At 38.8% G+C, this 21,290-nt stretch overlaps 1 protein-coding gene across 7 annotated transcripts in view; it reads left to right on the plus strand.

The window, feature by feature from the left end:
- Positions 1–21,290, plus strand: part of MCU (mitochondrial calcium uniporter) — a 233,712-nt gene that overhangs the window by 200,235 nt on the left and 12,187 nt on the right. For all 7 annotated transcript variants that reach the window (XM_017518548.2, XM_017518546.2, XM_017518552.2 and 4 more), the window contains 2 exons: positions 6,999–7,159; positions 9,659–9,862. In XM_017518548.2, coding sequence (XP_017374037.1) covers positions 6,999–7,159; positions 9,659–9,862 — 365 coding nt within the window. The remainder of the gene's footprint in view (positions 1–6,998; positions 7,160–9,658; positions 9,863–21,290) is intronic.

A 21,290-nucleotide genomic window follows, 5' to 3' on the forward strand; every position in this document is an offset into this window, starting at 1 on the left:
CTCAAGTTATCCTCCCACCTTATCCTCCCGAGCAGCTGGAATAGCTCGGACTACAGGCATGTGCCACCATGCCTGGATAATTTTTTTTCTTTTTGTAGAGATGAAGTCTCACTATGTTGCTCAGGCTGGTCTTGAACTTCTGGGCTCAAGCACTCCTCCCTCTGTGGCCTCCCAGAAGTGTTGGGAGTATAGACATGAACCACTGTTCCTAGCCTATATATGCTTTTATGGGAAAAGGTAAGGTGCTCACCTCAGACACATGTTTTAAGAAGGCATCAAAAAACTCAGTAGTCAAGATAAAGAAGTTTTTTTGTTTTTTTTAAAGATTCTTGCGCTGTCACCCAGGCTGAAGTGCAGTGGCATGATATTGGCTCACTGCAGCCTCTGCTTCCCCGGTTCAAGCTAGTAGAGATGGGGTTTCACTGCATTGGTCAGGCTGGTCTCGAACTCCTGACCTCAGGTGATCCATCCGCCTCGGCCTCCCAAAGTGCTGGGATTACAGGCGTGAACCACTGTGCCCAGCAGCCAGGCAAGAGAGAGAGAGAGAGAGAGAGAGAGGGAGAGAGGGGGGGGGGGGGGAGAGAGAGAGGGAGAGAGAGAGAGAGGGGGAGTGTGTGTGTGTGTGTGTGTGTGTGTGTGTTTTAAGTAGAGATGGGGTTTTGCCATGTTGGCCAGAATGGTCTTGAACTCCTGACCTCAAGTTATCCACCCACTTTAGCCTCCCGAAGTGCTGAGATTATAGACATGAGCCACTGCACCTGGCAAGATATAGTATTTTAATGTACTATTTTTAAAAAACAAAGTTAATGCAAAAAAACGCATGATGAACACAATTTTAAATAAAGACGGAGTCCGTATTGCTAATATTTCTTTTCATCCTGGGCTATCCTATGGCTCTGCACAGTACAATGCTAAGTAACCCTCTAAAATAGCATTTTGAGTTGTGCCTTTTTTGGTCTTGTTTCTCTATTTGCTCTTAATATTCATTGTTACTCACTGCTGTTGTTAATGCCCTTTCTACCACTCCCTCTACCAGCCCCACAGGACAGCTGTTCCCATTCTTTTTGTCACCAGGGACCAGTTTTGTTAAAGATAATTTTTCCACTGACAGTGGGGGTGGGGGCAAGGGTGGTGGTTTTGAAATGAAACTGTTCCACCTCAGATCATCAGGCATTAGTTAGATTATCATAAGAAGTACGCAACCTAGGTCCCTCACATGCACAGCTTAGAATAGGGTTTGTGTACCTATGAGACCTAATACTGCTGCTGATCTGAAAGGAGGTGAAGCTCAGGCAGAAATGCTCACTTGCTGGCCTCCTCCTGTGCAGCCCAGTTCCTAACAGGCCACTGACCAATATTGGTTTGCACCCCAGGGACGGAGGACCACTACTATAGGACATTCCTTCTTTTCCATCCTGCTTTGAAGAATTGGGTTTAGGCCTGGTAAGGTGGCTCACACCTGTAATCCCAGCACTTTGGAAGGCTGAGGCAGGAGGATTGCTTAAGACCAGGAGTTTGGGACCAGCCTGGGCAACACAGTGGCACATCTTTCAAAAAAAAAATAAAGAATTGGGTCTAACGTAGAAAAGTTCTGAGTGAAACCCTGTTATTAAATTCCTCTATAATATGGTCCCCATCTACCTTTTACAATGTTTTCCATCCTCCATGTTGCCTACTTTTTCTCCACTGTATATTCCTTTATGGTTTCCTGAACTATGCCCCTTTCTTTTCCATCTCACTGTTTGCTCACTTTCCTCTGCCTAAGATGTCTTTCTTCCTAGCCCCTGTTTCTCAAGTCAAAATTGTCAGTATTGACTCTTCCAGTAAGCCTTTAATGATCATATTCTTTCTCTGACCCCTGACCAACCAAAAATGGTTAATCTCTTCTCTGAATTTTGCTTAGTCCTTTTCTTTGTAGAGATGCTCTGAGGGAAGGCACTGTGATTTTGTGTTCCCCACTGATTCCTTCTATATGGAGTGAATTAAATGTGTTCACTGGGTAGCATTTTGACTGTGCAGAGGCCATATTCATTTTCTTTAAGCTAGATGAGAGGGAGCTAGCTGATGGAAAGTATACAAAAGTATCCTTAAATAGTAAGAATGGAAAGATATTCTTTAAATACAGTTGACTGTTGAATAAAACCGGTTTGAAAAAACTTGCAAATGAACCACATAACCTAGATATATCAAAAAATTAAGAAAAAGTTAAGTATGTCATGAATGCATAAAATATATATAGATATGAGTCTATTTCATTTTTATTTTTGAGATGGAATCTTGCTCTGTCCCCCCAGGCTGGAATGCAGTGGTACAAAATTATCAAAACTTATGCACACTTTTACAGACCATACATGATGCCATTTGCAGTTGAGAGAAATGTAAACATGTAAAGATGCAGTATTAAATAATAACTACATAAAATTAACTCTAGTACATAGTGTACTACTGTAGTAATTCCATGGCCACCTCTTGTTTCTATTGTGGTAAACTCAAGTGTTTCTCATATCAGCTTAAAACACTGTGGTGCTAATCATCTCTTCATGGATAGTTCATCTCTCCAGTAAATTGTCTTTATTGCAGTAAAAAGTGATCTCTTGCAGTTCTTGAATATTTTTTTGTGTGTTTAGTGCACCTTGAATAACACCATGGGACCCATACGAAGTGCTACCAGTGATACTGGAAGTGCTCCCAAGAAGCAGAGAAAATTCATGACAGTGCAAGAAAAAGTTGGATTGCTTGATATGTACCGTAGGCTGAGGTCTGCAGCTGCGGCTGCCCATCATTTCAGACAGATGATTCATCTTGTAAACAGACAATGTAAACTTATAATATAGATAAATACAGTATAGCACTGTCAGTTTATTTTCCCTTCTTTATGATTTTAATGTTTTCTTTTGTCTAGCTTACTTTACTGTGAGAATACTATATATGATACATATACAAAACATTCGTTAATTATTTATGTTATTTGTAAGGCTTCTGGTCCACATAAGCTGTTAGTAGTTAAGTTTTTGAGGTTTTAAAAGTTGTAGGTGGTGGTGCCCCAACCCCCCCCCACACATTGTTCACCAGTCAACTGTAGTAAGACATTATTGAATCAGATTTTATTAAGTTGGAATAATGAAATATGTAGACCAGAGACAGCCATATATCAGCTATGCTAATGTGTTTTTCTTCTTTAGTCCCTGATTCTCAGGCTAGAAGGTCTGTTTAAAATAACAGAAGTACAGGTTCTGTTTTAGTATCTTTTTGTGTGAATTACCTAGGGAGTTCATCTATTTAGATTTTCTTTTGGTAACATTCTGAAAGTTGACTAATATATTCCTATATAAAGTATAATAATCAGGAAAGTTAAGATGTGAGTTTCCATATATTATATTGTCAAAAACTAAAGATATTTTAATCAGTTAATAAATACCAACCATTTATGTAATACTGATTTTTTAAACAGAAATGAACATTTAGTTTTTTAAAAACTAAAACTTTTCTCAAATTGAGTAAAAAGAGGTAGAAATTGAAAAACAGGGGATTGTATTTGATTATGTGGTGATTTGGCAACCACAAACAACCCTTTCCTTTCTCTGTATCCAGGAACTGTGAAATATCTACCTTGCTTCTCTAAACTAGGGTATGAAGCTTGCAAGGGTCAAAAATCTTTAATTCATGCAAATAATCGTAAATTGACGTGTGAACTTTAGTAGCTCAATAGCAGCATTGGTGTAGAATTTGAAAAGACCTTTTTAATGTTTAGATGCACAGATTATAGCTCTCTTAGTTCTGCTATTCGCTAGTGAAAGATTATGCCATCAGCTACCATCTCTCACAGAAACTCAATTTGATTTTAAATTCATAAACACTGTTTTCTTTTCTTTTAAAAAAAATTTTTTTTTGAGACAGGGTTTCACTCTGTTGTCCAAGCTGGAGTGCAGTGGCATGATCACAGCTCATTGCAGCCTAAACCTCCCAGGCTCAAGGAGATCCTCCCACTTCAGCCTCCCAAGTAGCTAGGACTACAGGCACATGCCACCACGCCTGGAAAATTTTTTATTTTTTGTAGAGATGAGGTTTCCCTGTGTTTCCCAGACTGGTTTTTAAACATAATAAAGAATATCTTTCTTTCTTCTTTTGATAAAATGCAAAATAGGCTCAAATTTTGTTTCTACCATATGTCTTTCTCTCCCTGGTCAGGAAGGTATTGCTGACATCCAAGGTACCACCACTCTTTTTCAGTTGACTAAAGTAAGAGAGTGGTTGGGAACTTCTGTATTGAAGAGGGATGCCATTCATTGAGTAAGCATGTTCCTCTGCCCTACATCTTAACGCTTTGGTGAAAAGGCTAAATGGGGGAAAGAAATAGAAAGCATTAGGTTCAAGATGTTAAAGAGGAATAATATTAGGGGTTTTTTATTTTATTTTATTTTATTTTTTGGTGACGCAGTCTTGCTCTGCCTAGGCTGGAGTGCAGTGGTGCGATCTTGGCTCACTGCAACCTCCGCCTCCTGAGGTTCAAGCAATTCTCTTGCCTCAGCCTCCCCAGTAGCTGGGATTACAGGCGTGCACTACCACGCCCAGCTAATTTTTGTATTTTTAGTAGAGATGGGATTTCACCATGTTGGCTAGGCTGGTCTAAAACTCCTGACCTCATGATCTGACCACCTCGGCCTCCTAAAGTGCTGAGATTAAACACAGTGCCAGGCCAATACTAGGGTTTTATATATACATGGGGAAGATGGAACAAATCTGCTTTATCTAATAGAATAGTTCATGAAGGAAAACTTTTCTAGGACAGTTTTTAAATTTTTGACGCAAATTTTTCTCCTCCTCACTTTTTACCACCTTTAACTTTGACTTCTCTCTCCTATTTATTATTTTCCCTGTTTATGGACAGCACTTTAGACCTAAAAATGCTCTATGAATGTTGTTTACCAATAAACTCTTAAGTTCATATACTTCCACCAGGCACTGAGGGTACAGGGCTCATTCATTTAGAATTCAGTGTAGGGGCCAGGCGCGGTGGTTCATGCCTGTAATCCCAACACTTGGGGAGGCTGAGGCTGGTAGATCACTTGAGGCCTTGAGGCCAGCAGTTCAAGACCAATCTGGCCAACATGGTGAAACCCTGTCTCTACCAAAACCACAAAAGTTAGCCAGGAATGGTGGCACACCCTGTAATCCCAGTTACTTGGCAGGCTGAGGCACAAGAATCGCTTGAACCCAGGAGGGGGAGGTTGCCGTGAGCCAAGATTGTGCCACTGCACTCCAGTCTGAGTGACAGACAAAAACTCTGTCTCAAATAAAAATTCAAAGTAAAAATTAAAAAGATAGAATCTAGGCTGGGTGCAGTGGCTCATGCCTATAATCCTAACACTTTGGGAGGCCAAGGTGGGTGGATTGTCTGAGCTCAGGAGTTCAAGACCTGCCTGGGCAACATGTCAAGACCCTGTCTCTACAAAAAAAAAAAAAGTCAGTCAGGCATGGTGGCAGAAACTCACTCTACCACCCCACTAGCCAGATCTTTTTTCACTCCTTAATATCTCCATGACTTTTTGAATACTATTACTAGACCTCATTAGGGAGAGAAACTCTTATTTGGTTTTTTTTTTCCCTTCTATGGTAACTAGATCAGTACAGAAGTGTTTGTTAATCTTGTCTATCTGGGACTTAAAGTACTTGTTTATAAATTGTGAGCACCAAGCTTACTCATGCTGTTATCTTGAGGATAACATGGGAAGATGTATGTAAGAGGGTTTCATTGACCATAGGTAATTTATGCCCACTTAAGGAATTAACTTTTTGAAAGGGGACTGAGCTTGTAAGAAAAATTTAATGTTGGTATAGTAGAGGCACTGTAATAAGCTCCAGGCCTAGAAATCGGGAGACCAGGACTCTACGCCTTACTGTGACGTTCTGGACAGGTTACTTCAGCCTCCTAGAGCGCAGTTTCTTCTGGTAACTTTGGACAGTTTAAAGCTATATATATGCAAATGTGAGCAGCAGCTTTGGTACAAGGAAGACGCTGTTGACATAGATGACTTCTGGAAATCAAAGTGCTCTTGCATTTATGTTCCCATCAATTCAGCACACATTTACTGAGGCATAGAAGATACCCAGCTAGGTGCTGTATCCCATTTTACTGTATCAGCTCTTTTCTAATCCAATTTGCTACCTTCGTTTTAATTTTTTCATTGATTGAACTTCTGTGATAACTATACTAAAGGACATTCTTAAAGAATGTTTGAAATATATGGTTAGTTCTGATCTGACTGTAGCTTGTTTCAATTTAGAAGAGGGCTACCCTTATGCTGTACCTAATATTTAAAGTTAATAAGATTCTAAAATGAAAGCTTTACTTGAGCTTTTTAAAAAATTTTTCTTTGTAATCCCAGCACTTTGGGAGGCTGAGGTGGGCAGATCACCTGAGGTCAGGAGTTCAAGACCAGCCTGACCAACATGGTGAAATCCCGTCTTTAAAAAAAAAAAAAAAAAATTCACGTTACCCAAATACGAATTTACTTTTTACATTTCTGGACAACTTTTTTGTTTTAACAAGAACTATTGGCTGGGCATTGTGGCTCATGCCTGTAGTACCAGCACTTTGGGAAGCCAAGGCAGGCAGATCGCTTGAGTCCAGAAGTTCGAGACCAGCCTGGGCAACATGGTAAAAAACTTGTTTGTACAAAAATTAGCCAGGCGTGGTGGCTGGTACATACCCATAGTCTGCAGTCTCAGCTGCTTGGGAAGCTAATGCCAGAGGATTACTTGAGCCCTGGAGGTAGAGGCTGCAGTGAGCCAAGATCACGCCACTGCACTCCAGCCTGGGTAGCAGAGTTAAGACCTTGTCTCAAAAAAAAAAAAAAAAAAGAACTATTACTTTCCTTCAGTTTAACACTGAAGGTGGAATACCTGTAATAGATGAATCTGCCTCACTTGATAGTCCCAGGAATAGCAACTCTTCATATAAGGCATACATTTTAAAAAGTGTAACTGCTTTGTTTCAGACCTCCTAAGTCATGAAAATGCAGCAACGTTGAATGATGTAAAGACATTGGTCCAGCAGCTATATACCACACTGTGCATTGAGCAGCACCAGTTAAACAAGGAAAGGGAGCTTATTGAAAGACTAGAGGATCTCAAAGAGCAACTGGCTCCCCTGGAAAAGGTAAAACTTCAAATTTCACGTTTTTCACTTCACCTGTATTTTTTCCAGAGCATGTATGTTTCTGATTTTTTTTCTAAGTTTTATGCAGTTGAGTCATGTCAATCAAATTAGTTCTTTAGTTTATAGAGCTGAACCATAAAAAAAGTTTCAGTCAAAGATAAGAAAGAGCTTAAAAAGGAATTGTTTGGAGCCTTGATGATGGACTTAGAGCTTTCAGGTCTAAATGTACTGCCCTTAACCAGATTTACCACCTTTAAAATTAAGATCAGAATAATTGCTGATCAGGAAAGGCTCTTCAGTATAGTGGAATGATTTTAATCAAGTTAAAAATGAATATTACAGTTGGCCCTTCGTTATCTGTAGGTTCTACATTCACAGACTTAACCAACCTCAGATAGAAGATATTTGGGGGAAAATAAAACAATAAAACATAACAAGGCCAGATGTGATGGCTCACAGCTATAATCCCAGCACTTTGGGAGGCCGAGGAAGGTGGATCACCTGAGGTCAGGAGTTCAAGACCATCCTGGCCAACATGTCTAAACCCCATCTATACTAAAAGTATAAAAATTAGCCAGGTGTCATGGCACATGCCTATAGTCCTAGCTACTCAGGAGGCTGAGGCACAAGAATTGCTTGAACCTGGGAGGCATAAATTGTAGTGAGCCGAAATTGTGCCACTGCATTCCAGCCTGGATGACAGAGCGAGACTCTATCTCAAAAAAAAAGAAAGCAATACAACAACAAAAAATCATACAAATTTTAAAAACCAGTAACTATTTATATAGCATTTACATTGTGTTATAAGTAATCTAGAGATGATTTAAAGCATGTGGGAGGATACGCATAGGTTATATGCAGATACTATGCCATTTTATATAAGGGACTTTAGCATCTGTGTATTTTGTATCTTGGTGCAGGGGGTGTCCTAGAACCAATTCACCACAGATACCAAGAGAAAACTGCATATAGAATATTATGCAACTATTAAAGTGACTATGTACATTTAATTTGCTATAGAAACCAAATCATAAAATAGTGTGCATACTATGATCCAATCTTAAAATGTGTTATACATATACCTGTTTATATATATATATATACACAGAGAAAGAAATCAGAAGGAATATATTCCAAAATACAAATACAGTAGTTGGGTTATGACTGATTTTTCTTTACACCTTTCTGAATGTTTACAGTGAACATATGTTAACCTTTATTTTTCCTATGATACTTCAATTTTAAGACATCTGATTTTAAGGAGTAACAAGGGGAACAAATACTCTTAGTATTTTACATTTCCTGATTCCTGAAAAATAATTTTCATCATTTATAAAATATTTACTATGTGTCATGAATTATGCTAGTATTTTACCTATATTCTCTTATTTAATCTTCGGAACAACCTTTATAATGAAGTTAATGCTGATTTGTAGATCAGTGCTCTGAACTGAACTGCATTAAATCCAGAGTCCATGTTCTGCCCCTAGTATACCATTGGAGTTAAAACTGAGAATAGATTAAATCACATATGCAGCAGTGAAAGAATATAGGTATGTTTTCACTTCCCTCTTTCTTTTCTTTTCTTTTTTTTTTTTTTTTCTGAGATGGAGTCTCGTTCTGTTGCCCAGGCTGGAGTGCAATGGTATGACCTTGGCTCACTGCAACCTCCACCTCCCAGGTTCAAGTGATTCTCCTGCCTCAGCCTCCTGAGTAGCTGGGATTACAGGCGCCCACCACTATGCCCAGCTAATTTTTGTATTTTTAGTAAGAGACAGGGTTTCACCATGTTAGTCAGGCTGGCGTCGAACTCGTGACCTCAGGTGATCTGCCACCTTGGCCTCCCAAAGTGCTGGGATTACAGGCGTGAGCCACCATGCCCGACCTCATTTCCCTCTTTCAAAGAAGATTATCTTGTGGTTGGATGAAGACCTGTTATAACTGAGTTATTCACACCCATATTTTCATGTACTTTTAGGGTGAAACATAAAATACAAATACCATGAATAATAGTTATATGTATACATTTTATTTCAAGATGGGGTTTCATTCTGTCACCCAGAGTAGAGTGCAGCAGTGTGATCTTAGCTCACTGCATCTTCCACTTCCTGGGCTCAAGTGATGCACCCACCTCAGTCTCCCAAGTGGCTGTGACTACAGGAATATGCCACCATGCTCTGCTAATTTTTGTGTTTTTTGTAGAGATGGGATTTTGCCATGTTGCCCAGGCTGGCCTTGAACTCCTTGGGCTCAAGCAAGCCACCTGCTTTGGCCTACCAAAGTGCTGGGATTTCAGATGTGAGTCACCACACCCAGCCTAAGATATTTTATTTAGTGAAAACTACAAATACTATTTAGGAAGACAAGCTATGTTTACTAGAATTGATTCTTGTGTCTTGATTATGAGCCCTGTTTCTTCAGTGAATATAGAACAGTTTAAGCATTTTAAAATTGGTTCTATGTCAAAATGCCTTACGATTGATTATGTGTGCCTAATAGGTAAGAATTGAGATTAGCAGAAAAGCTGAGAAGAGGACCACTTTGGTGCTATGGGGTGGCCTTGCCTACATGGCCACACAGTTTGGCATTTTGGCCCGGCTTACCTGGTGGGAATATTCCTGGGACATCATGGAGCCGGTCACCTACTTCATCACTTATGGAAGTGCCATGGCAATGTATGCATATTTTGTAATGACACGCCAGGTAAGAATTCCTCTTCAAGTAACTTTTTATGAGATAGTAATAAAGTTTTGATTGTCAAAATAGTTCTCTTTTTTTCTCATCTGCTCAGGCCAATTTTCTTTAAGTACTCATCCTTTACACACATACACACACGTGTGCCATTTGTGTATTAGGCAATATTCTAAGCAAGTGCTGTAGATACAGAAGTAGATATAAGACATGGCTTCCACCCTCATGGAGCTCACAAACCCATTAAATTCATAAAAATATACTACAGTAAGGTGTAGAATAAGTGGACAAAGGAGCAGAGTAGTCAGCTGTAGGATAACTTGTTCAGCTGTGTTGCTTGGCTTTTTATTTACTGTGGGAAAAGTCCCATGCTTTTTATTTTTATTAAGTTTTTGGAATGGAAAATTGGTGCTAACTAATCAAATACTTAAGCTAAACTCCAAACTACTTCTAAGTATGTTGAAAGGAGAGGTTTTGTTGTTGTTTCCTGTAAAGGAAGAGAGCTGATAATTAGATACCTAGTTACTTATACTCAAGTCTATTCTTTTTTTAATTGTACATATTTTTGGGGGTGTGCATGCATGTATACAACATATACATGTGTAATGATCAAATTAGGCTAAATGGCATATCTGCCTCAAACATGTATTATTTCCTTGTATTGGGGACATTCAGAATCCTTCTAGCTATTTTGAAATATGCAATAAATTATCGTTAACTATTGTGCTATTGAACACTAGAGCTTATTCCTCCTATCTTAGAATTTTGTACCATTAACTGACCTTACCCTATCTCCTTCTCTCCTTTACCCTTCCCAGCCTCTGGTAAACACTACTCTCCTCTTTACTTCTGTGGGATCAACTTCTATAGGATCAGCTTTTTTAGCTCCCACATATTAGTGCCAACATGTGATACTTGTCCCTCTATCCCTGGGCTATTTCATTAAATATCATGCCTTCCAGGCTCATCCGTGTTGCTGCAAAGGACAGGATAGCATTCATTTTATGGCTGAGTAATATTCCATTGTATGTATATACCACATTTTCTTTATCCATTCATCTTTGGATAGGCACTTAGGTTGATTCTGTATCTTAGCTATTGTGAATAGTGCTGCAATAAACATGGGAGTGCAGGTATATCTTTAATATACTAATTTCCTTTCCTTTGGATATATACTCACTAGTGGGATTGCTGGATCAATCGTATAATATTTCTATTTTTAGTTTTTTTTAAGAAGGCTCCCTACTGTTTTCCATAATGGCTGTACTAATTTACATCCCCAGCATTTCTCCACATCCTCACTAGCATTTGATATTCTTTTTTATTATAGTCATTTTAACTGGAACGAGATGATATTTCATTGTGGTTTTGGTTTTGCATTTCCCTGATGATTAGCAATTCTGAGCATTTCTTCATAGACCTATTAGTCATTTGTATGTCTTCTTTTGAGAAATGTCTGTTCAGATCTTTTGCCTGTTTTTTAATTGGATAGTTTATTTATTTTTTGCTGTTGAGTTGTTTGAGTTCCTTCTAGATTCTGATGTAAATCGTGTGTCACATGTATAGTTTGCAAATGTTTTCTCCCAATTCTTTAGGTTGCCTCTTCACTCTGTTGATTGTTTCCTTTGCTGTACAAGAGCTTTTTAGTTCGATATAATCCCATTTGTATATTTTGACTTTTGTTTACTGTTTTGTTGAGGTCTTACCCAAAAAATCTATGCCCAGACCAATTTCCTGGAGCATTTCACCAATGTTTTCTTGTAGTAGTTTCATAGTCCAGGTCTTAGATTTAAGTCTTTAATACATTCTGATCTGATTTTTTTGTATGGAGAGAGATAGGGGTCTAGTTTCATTCTTCTGCAAATGGTTATCTAGTTTTCCCAGCACCATTTATTTAAAAGACTACCTTTTCCCCGTGTGGGTTCATGGCACTTTTGTCAAAGATGAGTTGGCTATAAATGCTTGGATTGATATCTGGATCCTCTATTCTGTTCCTCTGTGTGTTTGTTTTTATGCCAGTACCATCCTATTTTGCTTGCTGTAGCTTTGTAGTAAATTTTGACATCAGGTAGTGTGATGCCTCCAGCTTTGTGCTTTTGCTCAGGATTGCTCTGGCTATTCAAGGTTTTTGTGGTTCTGTATAATTTTTAGAATGTTTTTTCTATTTCTGTGAAGAGTGTAATTGGTATTTTGATAGGGAATATATCTAATGTGTATGTAGTTCAGGGTAGTGTTGGTTTATTCTTTATCAACCAAGGCTCCTTTATTGAATACCAGTATCTAGAACTAATTTTTGTTGTCAATGCTGTTTTAAATAACTTGGTATTCCAGTATCACTTTAGGAAATATGAAGATTATCTGGCAGAAGACTTTTCTATACAGGTATTGATCGACTTACCACCTATGCAACTTACGACCATTCGACTTTACGACCACAATCGCTAGCCACAACTGCTCCGCATCTGGCAGCGCAAACATTGCCCAGCTGGGTGTACGACAGTGCGGACCAGCTTCCGGCAGCACTACCATCTCCACGTGCATATGGCCTACTCAACTTACGACCAAATCATGTTACGACCGGTCTGTCAGAACCAATCGTGCTCATAAGTCAAGCACTACCTGTATAGTGAAAAAAGAAAAAAAAAGGAAATAAGAAGATTAATCATTACTTTCACTATTATTATAATATACTACCACAGATCCAACCTGGCACTTCCTTCAATATCAAATATTTGAAATACCTCAGACATAGAAAAAACTTTTTCTGTTTTCTTAGTTATCAGAAGAAAGCTGAGAGTTGCTTCTCATATGTTTATATGGCTGCTATTGAACATATGCATTTTCTTTCTGTTATTAGATCAGTGGTCACAGCCTATTTACATTTGGGAAAATGACAGCACAAGAATGTTATTTAACCTATCTTAGCCTCCCAAATGTGTCTAGTAGAGAAGAAAGTAAACTGTTTTATGTCCTGCAATTGCTCACCCAGACTTTTTAGCACCTAGTAGCATGTCTGGCTCATACTAATCACTGTGAACAGAACTGAACAGCCACCTCATTCTTATCTGATCACCACTCTGGGCATGGCTTACATCTGTCTGTCTGTGACATTTCTTTCTCTATGTGTGTATATATATATAAAATCTCTCTTTAGCACTGACTGTCTTATGCTCTCTCTCTCATTGTTGCATACTTTTAATGGCTTCTTTTTATCTACTGATTTAAGTCCAAACTCCTTACCCTGGGTATTCATAACTGGTTGCTCTCTGTCCTTTCCAAATGTCTTTCAACTCCTCGGTGTATGTTTTGTGTGTTCTAAACAAGCTAAATTATATTCTGTATTCTCCACAGTGTCCTGAGTTTTCCACTCTTTTGTTCCTTACTTTACTTCATTCTTTCAACTGGGAAAGTTCTCCCTGTTGATCTCTACCTGTCATCTTTCAAGATGTTTACTTAAATGTTTATCTTTCGTGAACATTTGACCAAGTCCCTGTAGCTAACTTTGATCACTTCCTCTTCTAAATTCCTATAACATATAGGAAGGGTGTAACCCTGTGTAGGGTCTAACCCTAGTAGGGTCTTGGGGTGTCCCCTATCACGGTGCTGAGGCGCTGGATCCGAGAAATAAGGAGACAAAACACCAAAGGACTGGATAAGAGCAGCTGGGCTCAGCGGGCTAGCACCACTTACAAGCGGAGATGGGCGAGGCCTCGAGTGTCCAGGCTGTATTTATTAGGTATAGGTTAGGGGGAAGGGTAGTGAGTGAGGTCATCTTAAGGATAGTGATAGGGTAAAGACAATCACATGAGTAATAAACAAGGGGTCCATCCCCATTAGGTCACCGAGGCAAGGAGGTGGGCAGTGTGCAGCAAGAAGGGTGCAGTGTGCAACATCTCTTATCTAGGGGCAGGCAACTTCTAAGGTTTTCTATAGGAGGGTGTTGTGAGTCAGCACAATAGCAAGAGAGCTGACAGAGAATACAGCCAAGGGGGCATGATTATACCAGAGGAGTTTTTTAAGGCCTCCGAAGTTCACGGGATTGCCGGCCTGAGGCCAGCTTTCCACAAGAACTGGATACAAGACACTACAACTCCCTTACAGGAGGAGTGACTCCTGCGCCAAGCCTGCCATACAGCAGGTATCTTTACGATACTGAATGCTGCTGCCTGGGCCAGCCTGCCATGTAGTGCATGCCCTTTCAGACAGGGGCACTACCACGTGGGCCATTGATTTTTGTCCTGATATGGCTGTTTTATCCCTAGTTCATGCTTTGTATCATGTCTGATCTTGACACTGCTCCAACTACAAACTAAGATACGATTTTATTAAAGGGTTATATAAAAGGAAATAAATGAGCAGTAAGTTATTCTTCAAGCACTAATTGTGCTGGGGGTCTGCTTAGTGCCCACAAGGGGGGTTACCCACATTGTGCCTCTCATATTACTCATCCCATGCTACCTTGTATTATAATTATTATATGCTGTCTTTTTCTCTATACTAGACTGTAATATCTTTTGAGGCTAGACATTTGGTTTTATTCAGTTTTTATTTCTAAGATCTAAAAGACTTAGACTTCAGTCTTTTAGATATACGGCACATGTTCCACAGTGATTTATATCTATATTCTCTTAGGCACTGTGTAACATGTGCCTTATATCTAAAAGACTGAGTAAACTGTACATATCAAATAAATGGCACAGCACTTTTGGAGGCTAAGGCAGGAGGATCACTTGAAGCTAGGAGTTTGAGACCAGCATGGGCAATATAGCAAAACTTTGTCTCTACCAAAAAAAGAAATTTTTTTTTTTTTAATTAGCCAGGTGTAGTGGTATATGCCTGTAGTCCTAGCTAATTGGGAGGCTGAGGCAGGAGGATCACTTGAGGCCAGGAGTTTGAGGTTACACTGAGCTATGATCATGCCCCTGTACTCCAGTGACAGTATAAGACCCTGTCTCATAAGTAAATAGATAAATATTTCAGCCATGGTTTCAGCCAAACACTAATATTTTTCCAGTAATACGTTGAAGCTAAAGGCCACCCTTGATATATCTCTTGCTAATTAATTGGGTAGAAAATGGTAGTATTTTCTTGTGGACTTTGCATTTCCTTGATTACTAGGTGAAGCATTCTTTCTACTGTGAAATACCCATCCTTTTTGCTTGGTCATTACTATTAAGTACCTTTTGCTAAGCCTAATTATATGTCAGGCATTTTATATCTATAACATAAGTACATATATTCATATATTTAACTTCAACCTGTAAGTATTAATATATCCATTCTGTAGATGAGGAAACTGAGTCTCCAAGAGAATAAACTCTGCCCAAACATTATATCTAGTACACTGTAGGACAAGGAATTGAACACAGATTTGTGTGGCTCTGTAGGCTGCTCACTTTCCACTCAATTTATGCTGCCTTCTGTTCATTTATGATGAGTAACTTCTGAACACTATCCCTAGAATAGAGAATAGAAATTTTAAAATATTGAAGAATTACTGCTTGCAAAAAGCTGTTTTGTAAATGTTTTCTGTATTAGACTTGAATACAGTGTTACCACTTTTTTCCCTTTTCCTCATGCTGTAGAATCTTTAATGTCCTACCTGTCCTACTAGTTAAATGCTGCATTCTGTGAGTCCCAAAATAGTCTTGCTGCCCCCAAGTGACAAGTTGCAAAATAGCAGTGGTAAACAATTTAGTCACTATTCACTTATGACCAGGAAAACAGTGATCAAATAAAATGTCAATAGTTTCTCATGTTAAATATTCTTTTACTAACTTATATCCATTTTAATATGCCTGGAGCAAATGCCTGTTCAATGGCATTTAAACTCTTCTAAACTGTTGTTACTTGAGTTGCTGCACTTGTTAACAATCTAAATATGTCCCAATAGTATGTTAAGTTCCAAAGAATCTTTTTAAGATGTCAAGTTCCTTGAAATCATAAAATCAAATGGAATATTGAGTTTTGCTGATTAATATTTTAGTAGAACCTGAGTACTGATTTCTACTATGTGGAAAAGGAGTCTGGCAGTAAGACTTGCCTGTGGAAGTTGTGTTAGCATGCACGTGGACAAGCAGTCCCACCATCCGGCCCGTGCCTTTTCAATGGAGGGGATGTTGCCTCATGGGAGTGAGCATTGATTCTTGGGGAGTCAAAACTATTAGATATTATAATGCATAAACAGATAAACAGTATATTAAACTAAACCTCCTTTGGGGAGGAGGAGCAATCAGGAAAAAATGCCTTAAAAGGTTACTTGGGGGACAATAATGAAAAAAAGTGTTTATAAATACTGACCTAGCCTTTAATATCCTTTACCTCCTCAGTTCCAATAACCGTCATTTATATTGTACTCTAGCAAACCACTTCAATGGCTGAACTGTCCCTCTTATGATATAAATTAGTATGTTAATTTCTGATCATTTATTTTCTTTCTAGACCTTTTATTCACTCACTTTCTCCTTTGACCTCACCCAGACCTTTAAGCTACTGGCATCTTTCTCTTAACTTGTTACTATCACCTTCCTCCTGTATTGCTTCCTTTCCATCCAATTTAAACTGTATCGCCATTTTCTTTTTAGTATCCTTCCATCCCTGCTCTTTTGTCTTTCTACAATATGTACACTACAAAATCCTAATCTTAGATTAATCTAGCACTTTATCCTATATCTAGGCTATTAGTGCTAGAGAAAAATCATGTCACCTTGTAGAACTGCTTGTGGTTTCTAATTACATTTTCTTCCCTCATATCCCCACAGTAGTTATTCTAAGACATCGTATCAAGATCCCCATCCCACCCTTAACCTTGCCTCCCACTTCTCTTAGAAAATAGAATTTAACAGATAGAAGCTAATTCTTAAAACTCTGTAAATGCAACTATATCTGTACCTAATTTCACACTATTTCCATCAAATTCCAAGAAGAGATGACATTTTCCTGTTTAGGGCCATCCCCTCCACATGCTCTTAGTTCCATTCCTTCCTCCTAGTATATTATTCCAGTTGATTTGTTGTGTTCTCTGTGTTTTCAACCTCTCCTCTCTGACTTACTTTCTTTCATAACGAAACTGTCTGAATCTTTTCTCAGTATCAAATCACAATTTTTTTCTTTTTTCTTTTCTTTTATTGTATTTTAGGTTTTGGGGTACATGTGAAGAACATGCAAGATTGTTGCATAGGTACACACATTGCAGTGTGATTTGCTGCCTTCCTCCCCATCACCTATATCTGGCATTTCTCCCCATGCTACCTCTCCCTAACTCCCCATCCCCGCTGTCCCTCCCCTATTTCCCCCCAACAGACCCCAGTGTGTGATGCTCCCCTCCCTGTGGCCATGTGTTCTCATTGTTCAACACCCACCTATGAGTGAGAACATGCAGTGTTTGATCTTCTGTTCTTGTGTCAGTTTGCTGAGAATGATGGTTTCCAGGTTCATCCATGTCCCTACAAAGGACACGAACTCATCGTTTTTGATGGTTGCATAATATTCCATGGTATGGGCATGTGGTTTGGTTCCAGGATTTTGCTATTGTAAACTGTGCTGCAGTGAACATTCGTGTGCATGTGTTCTTATAGTAGAACAATTTATAATCCTTTAGATATATACCCTGTAATGGGATTGCTGGGTCAAATGGAATTTCTATTTCTAGGTCCTTGAGGAATCACCACACTGTCTTCCACAATGGTTGAACTAATTTACACTCCTACCAACAGTGCAAAAGTGTTCCTATTTCTCCACATCCTCTCCAGCATCTGTTGTCTCCAGATTTTTTAATGATTGCCATTCTAACTGGCATGAGATGGTATCTCAATGTTGTTTTGATTTGCATTTCTCTGATGACCAGTGATGATGAGCATTTTTTCATGTTTGTTGGCCTCATGTATGTCTTCTTTTGTAAAGTATCTGTTCATATCCTTCACCCACTTTTGAATAGGCTTGTTTGTTTTTTCTTGTAAATCTGTTTTAGTCCTTTGTAGATTCTGGATATCAGCCCTTTGTCAGATGGGTAGACTGCAAAAATTTTTTCCCATTCTGTTGGTTGCCAATTCATTCTAATGACTGTTTCTTTTGTTGTGCAGAAGCTGTGGAGTTTGATTAGGTCCCATTTGTCTATTTTGGCTTTTGTTGTCAGTGCTTTTGGTGTTTTAGTCATGAAGTCCTTGCCTACACCTAATGTCCTGAATGGTTTTACCTAGATTTTCTTCTAGGGTTTTTATGGTGTTAGGTCTTATGTTGAAGTCTTTAATCCATCTGGAGTTAATTTTAGTGTAAGGTGTCAGGAAGGGGTCCAGTTTCTGCTTTCTGCACATGGCTAGCCAGTTTTCCCAACACCGTTTATTAAACAGGGAATCCTTTCCCCATTGCTTGTTTTTGTCAAGTTTGTCAGAGATTGGATGGTTGTAGGTGTATTATGTTGCCTCCGAGGCCTGTGTTCTGTTCCATTGGTCTATATCTCTGTTTTGGTACCAGTACCATGCTCTTTTGATTATTATAGCCTTGTAGTATAGTTTGAAGTCCAGTAGTGTGATGCCTCCTGCTTTGTTCTTTTTGCTTAGAATTGACTTGGCTATGTGGGCTCTCTTTTGGTTCCATATGAAGTTTGAGGTGGTTTTTTCCAGTTCTGTGAAGAAGGTCATTGGTAGCTTGATGGGGGGGGGGGGTAGATTAATTTACATTGAATCTGTAAATTACTTTGGGCAGTATGGCCATTTTCACAATATTGATTCTTCCTAACCACAAACATGGAATGTTTCTCCATCTGTTTGTGTCCTCACTTATTTCGTTGAGCAGTGGTTTGTAGTTCCCCTTGAAGAGGTTCTTTATGTTCCTTGTTAGTTGTATTCCTAGGTATTTTATTCTCTTTGTAGCAATTGTGAATGGCAGTTCGTTCTTGATTTGGCTCTCTTTAAGTCTATTTTTGGTGTATAGGAATGCTTGTGATTTTTGCACATTGATTTTGTATCCTGGGGCATTGCTGAAGTTGCTTATCAGTTTCTGGAGATTTTGGGCCGACATGGTGGGGTCTTTTAGATATCTTTTAGATATACAATCATGTTGTCTGCAAATAGAGACAATTTGACTTCCTCCTTTCCTATTTGAATATCCTTTATTTCTTTCTCTTGCCTGATTGCTCTGGCTAGAACTTCCAGTACTATATAATAGGAGTGGTGAGAGAGGGCATCCTTGTCTAGTGCCAGATTTCAAAGGGAATGCTTCCAGTTTTTGCCCATTCAGTAAGGTATTGACTGTTGGTTTGTCATAAATAGTTTTTATTATTTTGAGATATGTTCCGTTAATACCTAGTTTATTGAGTGTTTTTAGCATAAAGGGCTGTTGAATTTTGTCAAAGGCCTTCTCTGCATCAATTGAAATAATCATGTGGTTTTTGTCTTTGGTTCTGTTTATGTGGTGAATTATGTTTACAGACTTGCATATGTTGAACCAGCCTTGCATCCCAAGGAGGAATCCTACTTGATCATGGTGGATAAGCTTTCTGATGTGCTGTTGCAGTTGGTTTGCCAGTATTTTATTGAAGATTTTTGCATCTATGTTCATCATGGATATTGGCCTGAAGTTTTCTTTTCTTGCTGAGTCTCTGCCGGGTTTTGGTATCAGGATGATGTTGGTCTCATAAAATGATTTGGGAAGGATTCCCTCTTTTTGGATTGTTTGGAATAGTTTCAGAAGGAATGGTACCAGCTCCTCTTTGTATGTCTGGTAGAATTTGGCTGTGAACCCATCTGGACCTGGGCTTTTTTTGGGTGGTAGGCTCTTAATTGCTGCCTCAACTTCAGCCCTTGTTATTGGTCTATTCAGGATTTCGACTTCTTCCTGGTTTAGGCTTGGGAGTGTGCAAGTGTCCAGGAATTTATCCATTTCTTCCAGGTTTAGTAGTTTATGTGCATAGAGTTGTTTGTAATAATCTCTGATGATGGTTTGAATTTCTGTGGAATCTGTGGTGATATCCCCTTTATTGTTTTTAATTGCATCTATTTGATTATTCTCTCTTTTCTTTTTTATTAATCTGGCTAGTGGTCTGTTTTGTTGATCTTTTTGAAAAACCAGCTCCTGTATTTATTGATTTTTTGAAGGGTTTTTTGTGTCTCTATCTCCTTCATTTCTGCTCTGATCTTAGCTATTTCTTGTCTTCTGCTAGACTTTGAGTTTTTTTTATCTTGCTCCTCTAGCTCTTTCAATTTTGACGATAGGGTGTCGATTTTAGATCTCTCTTTGCTTCTCACGTGGGCATTTATTGCTATATATTTTCCTCTAGAGACTGCTTTAAATGTGTCCCAGAGATTCTGGTATGTTGTGTCTTCATTCTCATTGGTTTCAAAGAACATCTTTATTTCTGCCTTCATTTCATTGTTTATCCAGTCAACATTCAAGAGCCATTTGTTCAGTTTCCATGAAGCTGTGCGGTTCTGAGTTAGTTTCTGAATTCTGAGTTCTAACGTGATTGCACTGTGGTCTGCGAGACTATTTGTTATGATATCCATTCTTTTGCATTTGCTGAGGAGTGATTTACTTCCAATTATGTGGTCAATTTTAGAGTAGGTGCAATGTGGTGCTGAGAAGAATGTATATTCTGTGGATTTGGGGTGGAGAGTTCTGTAAATGTCTGTTAGGTTTGCTTGGTTCAGGTCTGAGTTCAAGTCCTGGATATCCTTGTTAATTTTCTGTCTCATTGATCTGTCTAATATTGACAATGGGCTGTTAAAGTCTCCCACTATTATTGTGTGGGAGTCTAGTCTCTTTGTAAGTCATTAAGAACTTGCCTTATGTATCTGGGTGCTCCTGTATTGGGTACGTATATATTTAGGATCGTTAGCTCTTCTTGTTGCATTGATCCTTTTACCATTATGTAATGTCCTTCTTTGTCTCTTTTGATCTTTGTTGGTTTAAAGTCTTTTTTATCAGAGATGAAAATTGCAACTCCTGCTTTTTTTGCTGTCCATTTGCTTCGTAAATCTTCCTCCATCCCTTTATTTTGAGCTTTTGTGTATCCTTGCATGTGAGATGTGTTTCCTGGATACAGCACACCAATGGGTTTTGGCTTTTTATCCAATTTCCCAGTCTGTCTTTTGATTAGGGCATTTAGCCCATTTACATTTAGGGTTTATATTGTTGTGTGTGAATTTGATCCTGCCATTTTGGTGCTAGCTGGCTGTTTTGCCCGTTAGTTGATGCAGTTTCTTCACTGTGTTGATGCACTTTACCATTTGGTATGTTTTTGGAGTGGCTGGTACTGGTTGTTCCATTCTATGTTTAGTGCCTCTTTCAGGAGCTCTTGTAAGGCGGGCCTGGTGGTGACGAAATCTCTGAGTACTTGCTTGTTCGCAAAGGATTTTATTTTTCCTTCACTTATGAAGCTTAGTTTGGCTGGATAGGAGATTCTGGGTTGAAAGTTCTTTTCTTTAAGGATGTTGAATATTGG

The sequence above is a fragment of the Cebus imitator genome, unplaced genomic scaffold, assembly GCF_001604975.1.
Source record: "Cebus imitator isolate Cc_AM_T3 unplaced genomic scaffold, Cebus_imitator-1.0 Scaffold686, whole genome shotgun sequence".
NCBI lineage: Eukaryota > Metazoa > Chordata > Mammalia > Primates > Cebidae > Cebus > Cebus imitator.